The following is a 22,371-nucleotide window of genomic DNA, read 5'->3' as shown; positions in this document are numbered from 1 at the left end:
TTGGATATGTGCTGGCGAGGCTGGTGGTCTGCACTGTGCTGAGTTGGCACATGGACTTGTGTGTTGTTCTGAGTGTGCGTACAAGCACATTCTCACGTAGCTTCTCCACAGCTCGACTACAGAGTAGTCCACACCCCTCAGCACCTCCTCGTGCAGCCTCACCCAGCCTTTGCCTGGCACTCACTGATTCCGCGTGCCTACACTTTGTCTTTTCCAGAACGTCCTGAAAGTGGAATTGTAGACAGTATATTTTTGAGGCTATCTTTCACTGGCATAGTGTATTTGAAACTCATTCATTTTGTATTTTTTGTCAGTAGTTAATTTCTTATTATTGTGTAGTTTTTGATTATGATCTATACTAACTTTCTTCCCCTTTTCCTCTCCCTACCTCTCTCCCTCAGTTCCGTTCCCTTCATTAAGACCTAGTCTTGCCTCAGCCTTACGTACACATAGGAGACAGGCACCCAGCTCTGCTAGTCTCACTACTCATTCACCTCTTGGGAGCCGCTGCGTTGAGATGGATAGATGGATAGATGGATGATGGATAGATGGATAGATGGATAGATGGTTAGATGGATAGATGGATTGATGGATAGATGGATGAGATGGATAGAGCTGCTGTGGTTGGACATACACTTTCTTTGTGTTTTCCTACCTGGGAGTGGAGTGGAGCTAGAGATGCAGCTCTTTCTAGAGTACTTGCCTGCCATGTACAGAAAGCCCTGATGCCCATGTGGATATACCCAGACACACACAGGACTTAAGGGATGACCGAATAGTAGAGTGCTTAGGTCCTGGTTCACGTCACGCACATGCATGAGCGCGTGCCCGCCTGTGTGTGTATGTTTGTGTGTGTGTGTGCTCACGCGCATGTTTCCTAGAAAGATGATTGCTGGGTCAGAGTATAAATGTATGTTATTATTATTATTATTATTTTTGTTTTTCAAGACAGGGTTTCTCTGTATAGCCCTGGCTGTCCACCTGCCTCTGCCTCCCAAGTGCTGGAATTAAAGGCGTGCGCTGCCGCTGCCACCACCACCCAGCATGTTTTATTATAGCCTTTAAAGTTTTTATTTATGTGTATGGGTGTATTGCCTGCATGTATGTCTGTGTGTCATGTCCATGCTTGGTGCTCAAGGAGGCCAGAAGAAAGCTTCAGGTCTGTGGGATGTTAGTAATGACTGTCATGTTGATGCTGGGAATTGAACCTAGGTCCTCTGGAAGAGAAGCCCATGCTCTTAACCAAAGGTAACTTTTAGCTCCTTGTTCTAATTATTTAAGGACTGTGTAAACAGTTTTCTAGAGTGACTATATTTGTTTGTTTTGTTTGGTTGGTTTTTTGTTTGTTTTGAGGTATGTGTGTGTGTGTGTGTGTGTGTGTCTGTCTATCTATCTCTGACTGTCCTGGAATTCACTCTGGTAGACCATGCTGGCCTGGAACTGGGAGATCCACCAGCCTCCGCCTCCCGAGTGCTAGGATTAAAGGCGTGCGCCACCATCCCCAGCTATCATTTGTATTCTTACTAGCTAGTCTATGACAGTTGTTGTAGGTGTACTGCTTTGCCAGTGTTTCATAGTCTTCCCTCTCTCCTGTCTGTTTAGAGGTAGGTCTTACTGTGTAGGCCAAGCTTCCTTGAATTTGTCATCCTCCTGCCTTAGCTCCTAAGTGCTGGGATTATAGACGTGTAACTATGTTCTTTATATGTTCTGGATATTGACTCATATATATATATATATATATATATATACACACACACACACACACACACACACACACACACACATATATATGTGTATATATGTGATTTATAAAATTTCTCCCACTCTGGAGCCAAGCCACCTGTGATTTCAAGGCCAGCCTGGTCTACAGAGCAAATTCTGAGACAGCTAAGGCTACACAGAGAAAAAAGCCAAAAAGCCAAAAAAAAAAAAAAAGTCTGTAGTTTTATCGTTTGCCCTGTGGATTTCTTTGTGTAGAAGCTTCGCTTTAATATAGTGCTAATTCTCTATGTTAACGTGTGTTTGCTGAACTCTTTGGTGGCATATCAAAGAACCATTAGCAAGTCCCGTATCGCGAAGCTTCTGCCGCCCCTCCTCCTAAGGCTTGCCCCTCAGCACTTCTGCATTCTTGCCTATTTTGTTTACTGGTTGAAACCAATTATGAGGAAAAGAATGTTGACTGTTGCCTCTCTGCTTGTGATAAGTTTTTGCTTCGTGTGTTTAGAGGCTCTGTTAGTAGTTGTATGCACGTTTGGGATTGCTCTGTTGGGCCTTTTGTGTAATGTAAATTCCCTTTTCTTCATGGCAGCTTTCAGGGTGAGGTTTTCTTTGTCTGACGTTAAGAGTCACTGCAGCTTTCTGAGGACTCTCGTCTGTATAAATGCTAACATCTGGTCTGTTTATTGTTGTAAACACCACAGTTTCGTAGTTCCCTTTTGCTTTCCGCAGAAACCGTGTCATAGGGAGCTAAAATTCTGTACTTACCTATCAGGCATATTTTAAAGAAGAAGGTTATGAATTACTGGGTGTTTTTATTTGTATTTATTGTGGGTGTTTTTTTTTTTTTTAGATTTATTTATTTTATTATATGTAAGTACCATAGCTGTCTTCAGACACTTCAGAAGAAGGCATCAGATCTCATTACGGATGGTTGTGAGCCACCATGTGGTTGCTGGGAATTGAACTCAGGACCTTCAGAAGAGCAGTTAGTGCTCTTAACCACTGAGCCATCTCGCCAGCCCCTTGTTTTTTGTTTTTTGAGACAGGTTTACTAAGTAGCCCTGACTGGCCTAGAACTCGTGTGTAGACCAGGCTGGCCTCAGGCTTATGGCTTTCTGTCTGTCTCTGCCTCCCTGAGTGCTGTGCCACCAAGCTTGGCTCCTGTTCTCTTTTTGAGACATGGCCACATGTAGCCTAGACTGGGCTCTCCATGTGCCTTGAGAGTTGTACATGCAGTGTCTGAGTGCCCACACACAGAATGAGTAAGTTAAAAAGGAAGCCACGTCTGAGGACTGGCTGTGACTGACAGGGAGAGAAGCATCATCTATCTGAGAGCTGTGGGCATCCACCTGCTCAGTGCCTCTGCTCAGGTTTGGGGAGTAAGAAACGAGGGACAGCTGCGTCCTTGTCATTGTCCTTGTCCACGAGTGTGAAGACCCCTGCCCCCTGCCTGGATTGTGCACCTGCTCCTCTGCTCTGGGTCTGCGGCAACTTTAGGTCTAACCTGGGAACACTGGAGGGAAAACAGGTTCCTGCCTCTCGGGTGGGCTTCCCCATCCTCCTCTTAAAGCTTCCAGAGGCCTGCTCTGAAAACCTGGCCCAGGCGGCAGTCATGGGAGGCAGACTGGAGACAGGCCTGCTTCATGAACTGAACTGGAATGTCAAAAGTTGTGATACTTGGATGCTGTTTAATTTGTTTTTATTGTGTGTAACTGACAGTCTGTTGGCTTGCTTTGCTCTGTGGCGTTGTGATTTTCATGTTCTATTTTTATAATAAGCAAATGTTTACATCACTCTTGGATGGGTGTGGCTGTGCTAGGAATCCCAGAAAGGAACCCATCCTAATAAGGAGGAGCTTATTGTTCATATCTGCACGGTAATGAATGGGCTTCCATGGAGGGTGTGAGCACAAGCTTTCTAGAAAAGAGTGGTGACCACTCATTCAGTCCAAAACCAATCTTTTGTTTCTGCTTTCTTCCCCTCTGACGCATGTCCCTGGATCACCAGGTCGGTTTTCACTTGGCTGCTCTGCCCTCCCTGTCACCTACTCCTGCTGCTGAATCTTTGAACCTTTGGCCCATGCAGGCTAGAGTTCACTGGCTCCCGGGAGGCTGCCGCAGGGCCAGGGTAATTATAAATCCTCCTGTTGGGTGCTGTTTCAAATCTCCAATCTATAAATAGCACAGGCGACGGGCCAGTTCTGCAGGTTTTCTCTAATGGGTTTTAGAAATGTATGTAGCTTCCCCTGGGCCTGTGCTTTGGGCTGACACGGGACATTAATTATAGCTTGTTAGAGATGTCCTGTTACCTGTGGACATGGTTTCGTGGTTGGGTCAGGGATGCTTTTCTGGTTGCTGGGTTAGTCATTGCTCAGCCGTCTTACTACACATTCAGGGCTAGAGCAGGGAACCAGCTTTACATAAGTCCAGGAATAGGGCACAGGTGACGGCTCCTGTCGCAAGGTAGCAGGTGACTGGAGAGGAGCCAAGTCCCAGGGGTGTGTGCTGAGTGCTTTGAGGAGAGGCCTGGAGCAACAGAGGGGATTAGGGGATGGTTCCCAGAGGATCTCTCAACTTTGTAGCTCCTTGTTATAAACTTATTTGTTAAGGAAGTCTTACAAGCAATACCAATTCAATTAAAAAAAAAAGAAAAAAGAAAAAAAAGAAAAATCCAGTAAGGCAGAAGAAGATTTCTTCTCTCTCTCTCTCTCTCTCTCTCTCTCTCTCTCTCTCTCTCTCTCTCTGTTTTAAGAAGAAGATTTCTAATCTGAATGAGCAGCCTGCCGTGTGTGATCCTTTTGTCTGTGTGTTTGGATATACTGGGGATGGAACCCTGCGCCTCGGTGCATGCTTGCTGTGCATCCCACCGCCATTTCCCTCAGTTTCCGCTGAGCCCTGTCAATCATTAACGCTGCTTCCACATGGCTTTGCTTTCCCCAGAACATCACCGTCAATACCATCATATCACATGGAGCCTTTTGATTCCTGCCTTATGCACTTACTATGGATTAACACTAATCCTTGTTACAGGTGTTGGGGATCCGTTCCTCTTCCCTGCCGAGCAGACATCTGTTTGATGGACTTCCGGTTGCTCGCTTACCTACTTACTGAAGGACATTTGGGTTGTTATTAGATCTGGGAGGTCATGAATCGAGTCAGCGTGAATACTGTATTCTCTGGGGTAATAGTGGGGCGTGAGACTGCCAGGCCATATGCTATGCGTGTGTCTAACTTTATAGGAAACTGCCAGGCCGATTCAGAGCTGCCCCATCGCCCGCTTTCCAGTTGACTCACAGCACCTGGAGTCCTGGCCATCGCTTGGCAGTTGTAGATTGGAGCCATGGAGTTAATCGGTTCGAAGTGTCAGTGGCTTGAACTTGCCTTTCCCTCGTGGCCAGTGGTGGCAGTGCTGTGCTTGTTTGTCACCGGTGTTTCTCGTCAAGTGTTGGGTTTTGTATTTGGAGTGGGGACATGTGCCCCTGAATCTGAGGCAGCTTGTGAGAGTCTCTCCTTCTACCACGAGGGGGCAGGAATCGAATGTGAGTCATCAGGCTTGGTGGCACCCCCCATACTCACTTGAATCATCTTACCAGTTCTCAACATTCTACTCTAAAGTGAACTTTGTGAAACAGCCAACTAACACACACTAATGGAAGAGTGAAACCCATGTCCAGATGCCCTCACCTTGCTCTGACCGCCCCACACCCCACTCTGTCCCCTCACTTTGCTCTGGCAGTCCCACACCCAACTCTCTGTCCCCTCACCTTGCTCTGGCAGTTTCATACTCTGTCCCAGCCCTTCTTGCCCTTTTTTGTTATAACTTATTTAAAACTATATTTTAGCTTTAAAAAATTTATTCATAGCCGGGCGTGGTGGCGTACGCCTTTAATCCCAGCACTTGGGAGGCAGAGGCAGGCGGATTTCTGAGTTCAAGGCCAGCCTGGTCTACAAAGTGAGTTCCAGGACAGCCAAGGCTATACAGAGAAACCCTGTCTCGGAAAAAAAATTTTTTTATTCACTTTACATCCCAGTATCACCCACCCCCCATTTCTTCCCAGTACCTCCTTATTCAGATCCTCCACACATTGGGAGTCCCCTCTGGTCCCCCACCACACACAAATATCAAATCACTGCAGAATTAGGTGCCCACCGAGAACTCTCCCACCAAGACCAGACAAGGTGGCTCAGTTAGGGGAATGGGATCTACAGGCAGACAGCTGATTCAGGGACAGCCCCCAATCTAGTTGTTGGGGGACCTGCATGAAGACCAAACTGCACATCTGCTATATTTGTGTGAGGCCCTAGGTCCAGACTGTGTATTTCAGCTTTTAAAAGTATATTTTATAAGTGTTTTGTCTGCGTAACATGTATGTGTACTATATGTGTGCCTAATTCCTGCAGAAGTCAGAAGAGGCTGGAAAAGGAGTTACAGACAGTTCAAAGCCACATGTGGGTGCTGGGAACTGAACTGGGTCCTCTGCAAAAGCTCTTAAGCACTGAGCTAGCTATTTATCTCAGATACCATAACACTATAAATAAATACTAAGTGGACATCTCTTACCAGTTGAGACCTTTCAACAGCTGCAATATCTGTAGCACATTTAAGTTCTAATTTCTTGATGTCATCTGCTATCTAACATAAACCCACTTTGTACCAGTAGCCTCAAAAATACCTTTTGCTTTGTTTGAATTAGGATCTAAACAAGACCCACTCATTGTATTGTCTGTTCTTTAAAAGAATTATTTTGACTGGGTGTGGAAACACATGCCTTTTTTTTTTTTTAAAGATTTTATTTATTGTTATATGTAAGTACCCTGTAGCTGTCTTTAGACTCACCAGAGGAGGGCATCAGATCTCATTATGGATGGTTGTGAGCCACCATGTCATTGCTGGGATTTGAACTCAGGACCTCCAGAAGAGCAGTCATTGCTCTTAACCGCTGAGCCATCTCTCCAGCCCCCAGCACAGGCTTTTTTTTTTTTTTTTTTTTTTTTTTAAAGATTTATTTATTGTTATATGTAGGTACACTGTAGCTGTCTTCAGACACACCAGAAGAGGGCATCGGAGCATCAGATATCATTGCAGATGGTTGTGAGCCACCATGTGGTTGCTGGGATTTTGAACTCAGGGCCTTTGGAAGAGCAGTCAGTGCTCTTACCCGCTGAGCCATCTCACCAGCCCAGCACAGGCTTTTAATGCTAGCATTTGTGAGGCAGAGGTAGGCAGACAGACAGACCTCTGAGTTCAAGGCCAACCTGATCTACATAGTGAGTTCCAGCCAAGGCTATCTAGAGTGAGACCCTGCCTCAAAAAGCAAAACACCCAACAAACAAAAACTTTTAAAAATGATGTGTACTTTGTGCATATATGTATATGTGAATGCAGGTGCCTGCCCATGGAGGTCGAGGCCCCAGTCCCTTGGATCTGGAGTTCTAGGGGTGGTTTTGAGCCACCTGCTATGGGTACTGGGGATTGAACTTGAGTGCTGCGTAAGAGCAGTCAGTGTTTTTAACCACTCAGTCATCTCTACAGCCCCCATTTTGTGAGTCTCGGTCTGTAGCACTCCCATCTTCTTTGGCACTGTGGGGGAGGGGCAGCATGTGTGGAGTTAGAAGACGACCTGGGCCGATTCTTGCTTCTGTGCTGTTGCTGAGTTTCTGGGGATTCTCCACCTCCCATCTTGTCTCAGGAACACTTTAATTACAGATCTCCTACTGCATATGGATTCTGTGGCTTCAAACTCAGGCCTCACACTGGCACAGCGATCACCGCACCCACTGAGCCATTACACCCCCACCCCCACCACTGAAGAAATGAGGCCGTCCATCTGTCTGTCCCACATGTCGTCATCGTCGTCCCCTCTGCATGATTTACCATTCATTCTTCATCTTCTCTGACCTGGTAAATGCTAGGGCTCAGAAAGCTGTGCCCACACACCGTGCCCCCTGCGGCCATGGGGACAGGCAGTGATGGCTGTCTCTGTCAGATGACTGATGCATACGTATTTTAAGTCCCCCAAGCATTTACATGGGGCCTCTAACAGCCATTGACGACCATGGCCCATCAGTGGTTTCACGTGGCCTTGAGAGTTTTGGTTTGTTTCACTTTGATTTGAGTCAGAGTTTCTTATGTAACTCTGGCTTTTCTGGAACTCACTCTGTAAACCAGGCTGGCCTTGAACTCACAGAGATCTGACTGTGTCTGCCTCCCAAGTGCTGGGACTACAGGCATGCACCACCACCACCTGGCTTTTTTTTTTTTTTAAACTATGTAGCCGTGGTTGTCCTGGAATTTTGCTATGTAGATCAGGCAAGCCATGGATGGAAAGAGATTGCCTGTCTCTACCTCCCAGGTGCTAGGATTAAAGGCTTCACCACCATGCCTAGCAAGAGGAGGTTTTGGTATTGTCTATTGATATGTTTGGTTGTTATACCAGGAACTAGATGCCCACTGACACCTGCTGCAGAGGGACCAGGGAGACCGATTCACACGGCATCACAGTCAGGATGCCGCTCAAAACTAAGAATGCCCAATCCACAATGTCAGTAGGGCTGTTTCAGAAATCTTGTTCTAGAGTGTAGTTCATGCTCTATCAGGAATTTGGAAGGATTCCCAGTGACCAAGGACTAGAACTCTGAGCCATAGAGCAAGGGCTATGGGACCAGGAAGCAGAGGCAGGCGGATTTCTGAGTTGGCCACCAGCCAGGGCTATATGGTGAGATCCTGTCTTCAAACAAACAAACAAACAAACAAAACCACACCATACTTTAGTGACCTAAAGACAAGAATATTTTCTAACACAATCATGGTATCATTTCCCAAATCTGGAAGCAGACACTGAGAAGTTAGAGACTCTGTCGACCTCATTCCTTCCTGTTTCCCCGATTGTCTCAAAGCTCCCTCTTATAAGGAAGTCTTGACTTGGATGTCGAATTTAAGCATCTGTCTCTTTAATCTCCTCGCTTCTGGAATAGTTTGTCAGCTCTTGTGTTTCATGCCGTTGACATTTTGGAAGGACACAGGCCAGTTATTTTGTAGAATGGCCCTCAATTTGGGTTTGTTGACGTTTTCTGCTGTTTGGATTCTGGTCACTTTGTGGTACTGTCAGGAAGCCCACAGAAATGATGACGCATTCCTTTTAGTGATCCCAGCCTACTGAGAGAGATGGGTGCCAGGAGTTTCTGTTGCCAAGCTACACTTTGCTGTGTCCTTAATGTTCTTAGGGAGGGCACTGTTAGACCGTGGAAGTCTTTAAGCTCTCATGCGTTACTTTGGAAGACACCAGATCATTCTTACTCAAATCAAGTACTTTTTATGATGGTTGCCAAAAGATGATTTTAATCTGCCCTTCTTCCACGTGAGTTGATTTTTGACTCTAAGGAAGGACGTGGGACTTGGCTCCTCTGCGCTAGTCTCTGACTTGCTGGGCTTGCAGATGTGTGCTGCCGTGTCTTTTCTTGTGTCCATAATAAACTCATGAGCTTTATTCATAAACCTGGATACTCTGGGGTCTACACCCCCGAGCTGGACTCTCAGCCCCCATTATGTGTGTTGAAACTCAGATTGCCTCAGATTTGGCCACGGTGAGCTCCGTGTGCACAGAGCGCATTCCCTTCCTTCTCTGCGCACAGCGCAGGGCGTCTGGACTCTCCTGCCGCGGTCCTGCACTGCTCCAGAAGCTCTGGTTCCTTTCAGTAGAAGAGATGGTACTTAGAAATGAAGGTTTGGATATGCCTCACACACGATGCCGAGCTCTCTCTCTCACCCTCCCTCCTTTCTTCCCTCCTTTTCTCTCTCTCTCCTTCCCTTCTCCCCTCCCCTTCCTTCTTTCTGCTTCAGATCAGTTTCACTAAGAAACCTTTGTTCTCTTCAGTAGAAAAGATATTTAAAGTAGCCAGTCTGGGTGCTTACACTTACTGTAAAGTGTTCTCCTGACTGAGTTTGATTTCAGCTCTGCTAGTAATGAGACAGAAAGATCTAGGGCAGGTTGCTAGACATCTTTGCCTCATTTTTATTTTATTAATAAGATGGAACTTAAAAACTGATCCCCAACAAGATGGGTAGTGGGCAGTTGCCATCCATCCTGATGACCTGACTGCTTTGGCTTGCCCACTGCCACCCCTGCCCCCTGCACTGCCACCCCCCATACAAATGAATAAAAATGTTTAAAAAAATTAGAACCTCTATAATCCTCACTGGGACTTGCTGGTCACCAGCTCAGCTGAATAAAACATGAGTGCCAGGTTAGTGAGATTCCCTGTCTCAAGGGAATAAGGCAATCGATAGAGTATACCTGCCACCCTCTGAGGCTCTGCGCATGTGTGCAAACACACACACCACACACAGACCACACCACACAAAAGTCATGATCTTGGAAGTATAACTCAATGACCGTGCAAGCCCAGCATGTGGGAGGCCCTGAGTTTAGACCCCAGTACTAAACAAATCAAAACAAAAAATCCAAGAACATCAAACTTGTCTTTGGAAGAAGCAAATGGTTGCACTCTCAACTGGGAGTTTTATGGACTGTGGATTAGACCTCAGCTAAAAACCACTCAGCTGATCCTGAATTGTGCACGGTTGATAAAGGTTAAAGAGGAGGATGTTTGAGAGGCCATCTCAGTACAGTGGATGGCCCTACAGAAGCTGGATTTTACTAAGTAAGGCTGCAGTGTCACCATTTATAAATACAGTAGTGACTAGGTAGGCAAGGGGACAAAGTTTTGAGTATAGAGGCACCATGTTCAGTCAGTGCTGCTAGCTTCCTAGGCTGGGTCCCTTCTTCCATGGATCAGGTGGAGATGCTGAGGCCCCAAGAACAGTGGGAGATAGTAAATTGAGCTTCCCTCAGCACACATACACCTCTTAGAACAGTTCACTCTACCTTCGTCCATCTTAAGTGGGATGCTGCCACAGCCTGTCGACTTTTGGTCAATGTCCTGTTTTCACTTGATTAAGGGCATGCCAAAGCCAGTGGGATGGCGTTGGTTACCTGAGATTAAAGAGGAAAGGAAGAGGGGAGGCTTTGCTTTGGAATCGTGTGGGGATGGATACGACCTTCTGGACTTTCAGCATCACCCACGAAGCTGGGACCACAAGGAGGAGGAGGTGGGAAGGACTCCCATGCTAGCAACATCTCTGAACACCCTAGGCAGGCTCTGGTTTGAAGGCATTTTGCTTCCTGTGTGCTCTGCAAGTGTGCTGTTTTGCTCCATTACTAATCTAAACGATCTGGAAATGGAACTTTTGGGGCAGAGTGGCATTTGCTATAAAACTCTGTGGGTATTTTCTTGGCAAGAAAGATGCTGACCGCTCTGTGGCTCTCTGAAATTGTGTGCAACTATATCATCAGACCACAGAAGATCTTCCAGGTTTCCTTTTAAAAACAAGAAAGAGAATATTTGCACAACACTCTGTGTTCCCTATGGAATTGGATATCCCAAAATAAGCTTGTTGTAGTTTGCTGGGACTGTGATTCCCTGTGGCTAGCCCTTACTGACAAGCAGCTCACAGGTTGCTCATGATGCAAATATAAATAGCTACATTTAAAATAATGCATTTTTAAAAGCTCCACTTCTATGGCTTTAGGAGACCAACACTAAAATTATTTATACAGTGGAACCTGCCTTGAAAAGCCTGTCAGAACACTGGTTGAGCGGGCTTTGGTGGCAAGCAGTAGCTTCCTAGGTCGCCAGCCACTGCACCCTTCTTTACGTCCCTGGCTGCCCTGAGCCCTCATCCCTGGTTACACTGAGCCCTTGGCAGTTTCCCTCTTTTGTCCTCATCCCTGTATTAACAGTGTGAAACTCATTTGCTTCTGACGTTTGTCTCTTTTGCGCTGTTAATTGCTGCTGATTAATTGCTTCTGAGTGTGTGTGTGTGTGTGTGTGTGTGTGTGTAGGGGAGTGAAGAGGCCCCAGGGGCTATCTCCATTCTTAAAGAGCAGGTGCTTAACTGTTCCTGCTGCCTTCCTGCTTCTTTTCTCTTTTCCTTTCCTTTTCTTCAACTTTTTCTGTTCTTCTTTCTCTTTTGTTTCTTTCTCTTGGTTGTTTCTATTTGAGGTGGGGTCTTAATTGTTTCTTTCTTTAGATTTATTTATTTATTCTATGTTTATTTATCTGGAGAAAAATGGAGAACCCAAAATTATCCTGAAGAAATGACAATTTGCAGGCTAGATAATTTTCACTTGCTGTGAGCTCCTGTGTTTTAGGAAGTAACCTCCCCACCCCCAAAAAAAAAAAACAAAAACAAAAACAAAGAGAAAAACCAAGAAAACAAACAAAACCCAACTCGTTGCTACGCTGTTGTCCGAGTGGTGGAGGCACTGTCACAGGACTCGCCTTCCTCAGGAGATGGTCTCCGTAAGAAGAAGACACCCATGGATTTTCTTTCTTAGAAAAAATAATGTGTTCCTACAGCAAGCTCCTTGGTAAATGCTCATCACACATGTACTTTGTCAGACACTCACTTGGCACTGGCCACGGAGTTTTCATGCTGTGTTCTTGAGAAAACTGTACTGATGGGCTTTTCCTGTGCCCTAAATGTAGAAAGTTCCAAATAAGCTCTGTTGGGCAACGCATGTAGGAGTCTGTGGCACAGGGAGAACTAACCTTGGCCTTGGACAGGCCTGAGCCATCCATGTAGGAGTAAGGATGCTGGAAGGTGTGTGGCTCAGAGCTGGGTAGATGTGCCGTCAATGTGAGCTGTTGTTAGTGCCTCGGGCCCCTCTACAGACATGGTGTGGCTGAAGTTTTTATTTATATATATATATATATATATATATATATATATATATATATATATATATTTATTACGTATTTTCCTCAATTACATTTCCAATGCTATCCCAAAAGTCGTCCGTCCGTGTGTCCCGTCCCCCCCCCCCCCCCCATGGCTGAAGTTTTAAGATCCGCTGTTTAAAAGCATGGGTACATACAGAGCAATTTCGTGGCTCTGCTCTTGACACAGAAGGGTTGGAAGGCCTGGTGCCTCTACTGTCTGTAGTGCCCGGATCCCATCTTCCTGTGCCCTGCAACCAGAGCCTGGCTTCTGTACTGTCCTCCCTGACTTCTGTTCTGCAGAGGCTGACCCCAGCCAGGTCCTCTAGCAGAAGCCCATATGATAGCTCATAGCAGTTGCTAACTTGGCAGGGTCAAGAGACAAACATGGATGCATGTCTCTGAGGAGTTTCTAGATTAGGTTAATGGAAATAGGCTGCCCCAAACATGTGGGCTGGCCTGTAGCACTCATCTCTCTCTGCTTCCTGAGTGGATACCATGTGACCAGCCACCTCAAGTTTCTGCCTTGATGAACTGAGAGCCAGAACAAACTCTTCCTGCCTTACGTTTCTTTTGTGAGCTGTTTTGTCATAGCAAAGGGAAAACTAACACTGAGCTGATAAACACCTGTGTCACCCTGTCTCACTCTCTGTGAGAGAGGCCTAGGCAGCACCGAGTGAGCAGCCTTGAACTCCTGATCCTCCACCTCCCTGGTATGGAGATTGTAGGTGCTGCACACTGTCTGGACTGGTGATATTTTAACTTTGAGCAGGTTATAATTAATTCCACTTGCTTCCGAAGGCCATGGAGGCACTGCTGCGCATGTGTGTGTGCACTCGGGCCCTGGCAGCCTTTTTGCCATTGCTGCCCTGCTGGGTCAGTGGGTTGCCGCGCTTCTCTCTGTAAGGTGTGCGCGGCCTGACCAGGCTGGGGGCTGACCAGCACAGGACGCTGCTTTCCCTTTGTGCATCTCTATGTAGTTTTATTACGTGTGCTGGGAAGCAGGGGTGGGGCTGTGTTCAAGATACAGAGCCCCTGTATCAAGCAGAGGAAAGCAGGCTTGACAGCACATTTAAGAACCAGGAAGACACTGGTGCCCTGTGAGCATACCAAGACCAGGGATGTGGACATGGCCTTGGGCTTAGCCTGAGAACCCCAGAGCTGTGTGGCCGCAGTGTGAGTTGGGGCATCCTTCACAGCTGGAAACCAGAGTGCGCTGCCCAGGGAGCACAGCAGCCAGGGTCTCTGTGTAAACCAGCTTCCAAAGGGAGTCATTTCAGCATCTCAGCTTCTGTGTAGAGCACGACTTTCAAAAGATGTTCTAAGTGGTGTGATATATGGGGCTTGCATCTGTCACATCATGTTACATCAAATCCTTTGAAAAGCTGACCTGACATTAGGATTTAGACTGATTCTTGCAGGTTCCTCTGAAGATGTCAGGGCCAGTGTCTTCCCTGGGGGTCTTGCCTTTGGGCTTGAGAGGGAATATGCTGGCTTCTTGCTGGGCTTGCTTGGTCAGCTTAAGGTACATTGACAGATGGGAGATGGGTGTTGGTGTGGTCACCAAGCAGCCTCTGGAGAGGCTGAACTCTAACAGTAAAGAAATGGAATCAACAGACATGTACAGAATGGCTTTCGTTTCCCATTAAAGTTTTTTGTTTCATTTAAAATTATTCATGAATGGTTTCAAAGTAAATAGGGATTGGTTCTTAGAGGCTGTTAATGTTTAACTCCTAAATACACCTTTTGTTTTTTAAGTCTTAGGACTAAGATGGCGCTCAGTTGGTAGAGTGCTTGTCTAGTTTCATCTCCAGTAGAATGGGTACCACATGCTTATAAGCCCAGCACTCAGGAGGCAGAGGTAGAAGGATTCAGAAATCAAGGCCATCTTCAGCTGTATAGTGAGTTCAAGGCTAGCTGGGGCTACGTGAGACCCTGTCTCCATGAAAAAAATGTTCATACACAGAACATTTTTTAAAAAAGATTTATTTATTATTATACATAAGTACACTGTAGCTGTCTTCAGACACACCAGAAGAGGACGTCAGATCTCATTACGGGTGGTTGTGAGCCACCATGTGGTTGCTGGGATTTAAACTCAGGACCTTCGGAAGAGCAGTCAGTGCCCTTACCTAACGCTGAGCCATCTTGCCAGCCCAGAACATTTTTTTTTTTTAAATTAAAAATACTCTGGAAAATAAAAGTCTAAAGCAATAGAACACCAGGAGCAGGTATCATATGTCTGTAATTCCAACATTTGAAAAGCCAAGACTGGGGGAATCTTAAGTTTCTAGGCCACCCTGGGTGCACAGTAAGAGACTCTCTCAAACCAACCAAACAGCCCAACGAGAACACTAGCAATCATTGACCTGCCACAGTCTGCCACGTAGAGGAACGGCTTGTTAACCACACCTCCTGAGCACTGGGATTGTAGGCTTGTGATGCCATGCTCAGCTCTGTGCAGTAAGGGAGACTGAACCCAGCACTTCCTACATGCCGGGCAAGCACTCGGTCATTGAGCTACATCCCACGCTGCACATGGTTTTAAAAATGGGTTAAATGTCAGGGACCTCTACAAACCAATATTTTATTATTTTACTGATTTTCTTTAAACTTGGGTACATGCGATCTACTTTTTATATGTGTGTATAGTTATATATATGTCTATAATTAGGTCTCTAACGTGAGCACATTATAAATGTAGAAATGTGAATTCTAAGTGTATTTCTTTCCCATACATTCATATACCCAATAAATGTTTAAAATACAAAAAGAGAAAACTCTTTGCTACCCTGTCCCTCACCTCAGTCAGTCCTACACTGCAGAAGTGTTTTTTACTGTAATATAAATGCTTCAGTATATGTAAGAATGTTTGTGAATACAAGCACCCTCATATTTTTCATGCGTCTAATTTGCCCAATGTTATGTGTTAAATTTTGTTTAGCATTATGTATATGGATATGTGTAATGCTGCTTATGTGTGTGGTCATCTGAGTGCCAGAGTTTGGATGTGGAGGCCAGAGGACATCTTTGGGAGTCAGTTCTCTCCTTCCACCATGGATCCTGGAATGAAATTCAGGTCATCAGGATTGCAAGGCAAGCGTTCCTATCTGCTGAGACATCTCACGACTTGTTTTTAAGGTATAGCCCAGGCTGGCTTCCACTTTGTGATCGTCTTGCCTCTGTCAATTCCTTATACTTTAGTGGTATGCCACCACACTTAGCTTTGCTTGTTTGTAACTTAGGCTGGTCTCAGACTAATTATGTACCCGAGGATGACCTTGAACTCCAAATCCTTCTGGTACTTTCCTAGGTGCTGGGGTCACAGCATGCACCACCTCACCAGCCTTGCTACTTTGCAGGTAGCACGGGCACACGTGATGCCACCCCACTTCTCTGCCTCAGGTTCCTTGCTGCTTTGAGGCTTCCGTGTGTGCACCGAGGAGAGGGACGGTTGCTGTATTGACTTATTGATGAATATATGTGGGAGTCACCGGCACTCATTTCTTCAGACTCTTTGTGAGTTGGAGTAGCCTTGTGTACCATTTTCCTGGGGTTTGTTGGACTGTCAGTCTAAAAGTGGTGCAGTTTCACAGACCTTCACTCTCTCAGACGCGTGCTTGCTGTTTGTGATTCTGCTATAGGGTCATGCCCCTCGCATCCTGGAGTAAGTTCTCTTCAGAGTGCTGTCCACCCAAAAGGAGAGCAGCTACAGAGCAGGCTTGTGACTACATAAGCTGCAGTATGCAGTATATCTCCAACGTAAGCTACATTATGCAGTAGATCATCTCCAAGAGACTCGGCTTCTCAGGTTGCAGTCACATCAGGAGTCTCCTCTTGCAACCTAACGCTTGGGATAAGCAGAAGAACTTCTGAGACAGTTGATGGCTCCATAGGCTTCAGACCATATTTCTCCTCCTATACTCACACGCTCCTAGTTGGCATGTGGAAGGAATACCCATTTGAGGAAAAAGATCATTAACCCCCAATTTAATACATCCTTCACTCAACTTCCAGTTAGTTGAACCCCTTGAATGTCTCTGCTGTTTTCTCATTCGCCACAAGGAGCAGAATTTGGAGTGGAAGAAGGTGGAGGTCTGAGTGAAAGTAGCTAGCTTTCGTAGGCTTTGCAAGCACAGCCATGCGAGTGCGTTGCTGGGGTCCCTCCCAGGACTTGGCAAGAGGCAGAGACAAGTGAGGAGCTCTGCAGTGTTGCCTTCATCTTCTGGACCACACCTGCTCATACAGAGCCGTCCTGCAGTGTGGCTCTGCACAGACAAGAGCTGCTTGTCCTGGAAGATACTGTGCCAGGAAGGCTGTCACCGTTGCACACAAGTAGCACCGGCCTTCTCACTACTTAAGCAGCACTGTTGGAGCTGGCAGCTGGCTCTGCGTGGAGAGGTGTGTGCTGCTGACCTGATTACCTGACTTTAGTTTCCAGGTCCAACCAACTCCATGAGCTCCTCTGACTTCCACATACTGCTCCCTGGCAAAGGCACGTTCAAATACACACACTCATTATCCCCCACCCCCACACTAGGAATATAATAAAAATTTTAAAACTTAAAGTATTATTAATTTAAGTATTAATTATTAAGTATTTATTGAATATTATTAATAAAGTATTAATATAATAACTTGAGCAGCCAGGCCTTCCCATTCTCTCTTCCCTTCCTCTGTTTCGATATCGACAGTCACAGCCATAGGTAGTAGTGGAAACCTGACAACCTTGTCAATATTGCCTCACCAGTCAACTTTGAAATTATTCTGTGGGCTGGTTGGTCCTCCTGATGAGCAAAAGCTGTAGCTTTCTTCATTTATATTTCATACCTGTCATGGTTTTAACATGAGTAAGATTTTACATCTGCAAGATTGCTGCCAGTCCAGAGGCTTAATGTTTTGATTGCCTTGACAGCACAGTGGCTGAGGTTTCTCCTTCTTGTTGGCTAATAGTGGCTTCACCCCACAGATGGTTATTATGTTTCACTGTGCTGGGAGACATTTTGGCATTTTCTCTGCCTATTCCTATCCTCTCTCCACTCCCAGAAATATAGTGCCAATAATGGCAGAGTTTCAGAAAACATCTAAATAGCTATCGTTAGGGATCCTTTAAATTATACTGTATAGAGATTGACCTTTACACGCAAATACTATATAATCATTAAAAATAATGTGTTTCCCTTATTTTGAAATACCTGTGGATACCTGTTTTTCTGAGTTTAAAATTAACATTAAAATCTGTATGGGCTGGGCTGGAAAGATGGCTAAGTGGTTAAGAGCACTGGCTGCTCTCCCTGAAGATGCAGGTTCAATTCCCAGTACTCAAGTGGCACCTTACAACTGTCTGTAACTCTGGTTCCAGGGGATCTGATGCCCTCTTCTGGCCTCCACAGGCACCAGGCACACATGTGATAGACAGATTTACATAAAGGCAAAATACCTATGTGTATAAAAAATAAAAAGAATATGTGCTTTTGTATGTGTGCACATGTGTAGCACATGCGTGCAGGAGGCCTTGGAGGCTAGAGACTGTCAGATCCCCTGAAACTGGAGTTACAGGCAGTTGTGATCCAACCCTAGGTCGTATGCAAGAACAGCTACCACTCTTAACTGCTGAGCTATCTCTCCAGCCCATATAACATGGTTTTATTCCCTTATTTTTATACAGCTTATTATTTATAGAAACTATTCTGTATGTTTCTGTTTGGATTTGGAACACATTGAGATATCCACAACAGTCAGCTATGGTTTCCAATATGAGAATCGATAGGACAGAGTAGTGTAAGGTAGTAAGAACTGGCTCTGAATCCTGGCCCCGCCTCCTGTTCCTCTTTACCTCATAAAACTTCTGTGTCCTTATCTGTAATGGGCTAATAATGCCTATGAAGTCTTTGGGTGAATGGTAACCAGTGAAAATGCCCACATCGTCCTTGATTCTTGGTAAGTAGTGAGTAGCAGGCCCTGCTTGCTAATGGTAGCTCTGTTATGAACGAGGCTCCCCTTGGTGTGTGGTCTATTTCTGAATAACCAGTTGCTCCAGAAGAGTCCTGTTTCCCCAGCTTCTTCTGAGGAGCAAGGATTCTAGGTTAGCTGTGGTTCCCTTCTGTGTTCTCAGACAGGATGTTGGCTCCCAGGGTGGCTTTTCACCTGGCTGGCAGCAGGGAGCTTTAGGCTTTGGGTCTCTCCATGGCAGTACCCTCCTCCTGCAGCTCACTGTCCCCAGAGGGAGAAAGAACAAGGCAGCCTCCACAGTGACTCTTCTGATTTGGGCTATGAAACCAAGTACCGCTGGGCCCTGTGTTTTGCGCCACAGGAACGAGAGTAAGAGTTTGGGGGATGTGTGCACGATTGTGACCAGCTCGGAGGCCGGATTCCACACTCCCGTTGACCTTTGACTATACTCACCCTGGATGCTAGTCTCCACCTCAGCTTTCCTTCCAGCCTGGGCTTGTTTCCGCATTACCATGTCCTAAGCTAGAGAGTTGACCCTTCCCTGTCCGTTTCTGCCAGTGGCCTCCTTTCAGCCACCCAGGCAAACCGTAGAATTACGTTGGCCATTGGCCTTGTTGTTTTGCACAGCCTGTCAGCAACTCCCATGGGGTTTTCCCTGAACATATGTCCCCTGTTCACCACCTCGGTCTGTGCCACCAGGTTACCGCAGAGGCTCTCCCTCCACCTGCTCTCCAGTCTCTGCCCTGGTCCTCCCCTTCTGTCTTCTCCCTGCAGGAGACAAATCAAGCCGTGCTTAAGTAGTGCTTCCCTGGTACTGAAAGAAAGAGCCACAGGCCTACTGCAGTCCCACACCTTGGCTCTGTGCATCTAGCCTGCCTTCCTGGGCGGCTCCCTGGTGCTCTCCATGCTGCAGCCCCAGAGAGTTTGCTCCTGACAGCGTCCCCTTCTGGGCCTCCTCTTGCTCCCTCCACTCCTTTGGCAGCCAGGCCTCCCAGGGCCACACAAGTCTACAGCTTCTGCAAGCTGCCTGCTGGCTTCACTCTTTCTCCTCTGTTCTTATCCCCAATTTAGCTTCCCATGTAAACTTCTGAACATTTATTAGATCACAAGCAGGGGTTCTTGTCTGTTGTATTCATTGCTGTAATGAGTGGCCTATCACATTTGCACATCCTCGAAGCATTTTAAGAATGTGGGCATTACCTTTCCATGCAAATGTGGTCAAAGTTAGGGTTCCAGAAACATTGGTAAGCCATCAGCATACTGAGTTATTTCTTGCCCAAGATTATTAATAAAATCCAATCACAAGGGTGGAAAAAAGACAAAATCATTTTGGAGCTTGCCTTATGTGAACTGAGTTGATGAACGTTAGGCATGCAATTTAGTCAGAGAAGTAAGGTCTGCTGCGGAGAACTAGAAGGAGTGTGTGCTGAGAGAGCCTTCTTCTTTGTCTATTGGACTAAGAAAACTTGTATCTGTTGTGTGAGATGCTGGGGTTCTGAAAGGTGTGTGGTTGTGGACTGGCTCAAGTTTTTCTCTACCTCTTAGCCATTTTCAAACTGGATACATTGTTATAACCACCACAGCCATCTGCTGCACAGTAGATCTCTTGAACTAATTCTTAAATGAAATTTTGTATTCCTTAACTAAGAAGTCTATATCCTGTGTGTTGCCTTGAAATAGAAAAGGAAGCTGACAGTGCAGGTTAGGGAAGGGTGGCTTGAGGCAGGAAAGGCAGAGCCAACTCTTATTATAGGGGGAGTCTGACAAATTCAGGATGGCAAGGCTGTTGTGGCGTGCCAAATCCCATTTGCTCTGTGCATATTATAGTGCTTGGTGGCATAGTAGGGGGGTGGCCTGACCTACTGTATAGGCCAACCGCCTGTGGAGAAGAATAAAATCAGGCCTGGTAGGGAAATGCACAGGGAGAGCTTGGGGAGGAAGCTTGGAAGGGTGTGAAGGAAGGAGCCTTCAGGGGAGAAGGCCAGAGCCTGAGGTGGAGCCTCAGGTTCACGGTGTGAACCATCCCATTTTAACCAAAGGAATGAATGAACGCTGTACTGCTGCCTCTGGAGGGCCTTGGAGCAGCTTGCCTCTGCTTCACTGACCCATGCCTCAGTGGAGTGGGACCAGAGCTGATAAAGGACTGACATGGGTAACTATGTGAGCAGAGGCTTGGAGCCTACGGCAGCTTAGTCATTAGATATTAAGAGCACCATTAGCACAACCTGGGACCCCCTTCTTCTCTTGGACTCTGGATATTCATCTGGTCATGTCTGCTGGGATCTCTTCAGTTTAATGATCTCTGAATTTTTGCGATAGAATGTTACTTTGGCTTTTCAGAAGAAATTGATTCTATTGGAAGATTTAAAAGGTTGATATTTTCTCAAGTAAACTAACAGCCCAGCAATTGATGAAACCCAGTGACCCACTTTCCAAAAGTGTGCAAGCTGATGAAGGTGGGCTTTCTTTGTCTGTAGCCTGTGACAGCTAAAGAGAGGCCAGGCAGCTTCTAAAGAGGTAGCTAACACATTGCAGAGATGATTCCTTCCTTCTTTGAGAGGGCCACAGCACACCTCGCTGGTTGCAGTGTGGTGGGGAGTGGCCCTCACTGTCCTCCTCAGGAAACTGACCTTCACTCCTCTTCCTCTCATTGTTCGGCTTACCAGTTGAAGCAGGTCACCTGCTCTCTGCAGAGGAGAGCCTGGCCGCTCTGTACTGCTCAGTTGTATTTAACACAGCAGGCATGTCTGTCCATCAGTGCTTACCAAATGTATACACGTGTGTATTTCCAATTTCCTTCCCAGATTCTGGCCTTGATTGCATTTATCTGCATCGAGACTATCATGGAGTGCTCCCCGTGCGAAGGCCTCTACTTCTTTGAGTTCGTAAGCTGCAGTGCATTTGTGGTGACTGGGGTCCTGCTGATTCTCTTCAGCCTCAACCTTCATATGAGGATCCCCCAGATCAACTGGAATCTAACAGTGAGTGTGCGCCAGCGGTTGCTTGTGAGGACTGACTGCTGCTTGGCTCTCTGGGGACGTTGGGGTCTCATATCGTGTTCATTTTGGTGCTTAAATATCCCCTCATAACTCAGAACTCAACTTAAGTTTCCTTATTGGGTTGAGTAAAATTACACAAGTAAAGTGAATCCTAGCTTAATGGCAAAACACAATGAGCTTGTGTTGGTCCTTCCAAGGATGCCATTGCTATTACACTCATCTGCAGGACTGGCTATGTTGTTATTGCAGAATATGGAGAAAAACAGAATTAATACATTTATATATTTTTTCAGACTAGGCTATTTATAAATATTATAAAGAGCCATTTATAAAAATATTGTTTCTGGCAAGTGTAGTGGGTCACTCTTGTAATTCCAGCACTTTGGGGGCAGAGACAGGGGGATCATTACAAGTTCAAGGCCCTCAGGTCTTTAGAAGGAATTCTAGATTTACTTGGGTAACATAACAGAGTTTGTCTCAACAAACAATAAAATATTGATTGTGAAAAGATTAAGCATACGCATGAAAATAGCAGTAGCCCAAGGATACTGTCATGTGCAGAGCCACTGAGGGCTGCTGGTTTGACAGAAGGGACCTCTCTGTGCTTTTTGTTCTTAGCCCCATTGGGACCCTCTCATCAGTTGGCCTGGGATGCTCAGAACTGGTCAGTTCTAGTGACATGGCAGCTTGAGTGTCTGTTAAGACACTGTGTTCTCAGTGTCTGAACACCATGTTTAGATGTCACACAGGGGAAGAAATGATGGGCAGTTGTCCCAGTTTCAGTACCTGTGGACTCTTGGGAAGCTTGGCCTAATCCAAATGATATGAGAACCGTTTTAAAGGTGATCCTAAGCCAGGTGTGCTGGTGCACACATTTTATCTCAGCTCTTGGAAGGCAGAGGCAGGTCGATCTCTGAGTTCAA

At 46.0% G+C, this 22,371-nt stretch overlaps 1 protein-coding gene across 1 annotated transcript in view; it reads left to right on the top strand.

Annotated features, from left to right (window-relative positions):
- The window catches only part of Cmtm4 (CKLF-like MARVEL transmembrane domain containing 4), a 47,617-nt gene that overhangs the window by 16,680 nt on the left and 8,566 nt on the right, over nt 1-22,371 (top strand). Inside the window, exon 2 of the mRNA NM_153582.5 lies at nt 21,254-21,430. Within this exon, the coding sequence (NP_705810.2) occupies nt 21,254-21,430 (177 nt within the window). The remainder of the gene's footprint in view (nt 1-21,253; nt 21,431-22,371) is intronic.

The sequence above is a fragment of the Mus musculus genome, chromosome 8 (genome assembly GCF_000001635.26).
Source record: "Mus musculus strain C57BL/6J chromosome 8, GRCm38.p6 C57BL/6J".
Classification (NCBI taxonomy): Eukaryota; Metazoa; Chordata; class Mammalia; order Rodentia; family Muridae; genus Mus; species Mus musculus.
The sequence above is the reverse complement of the archived record's forward strand: the minus strand, read 5'-3'. Positions and strand labels throughout refer to the sequence as shown.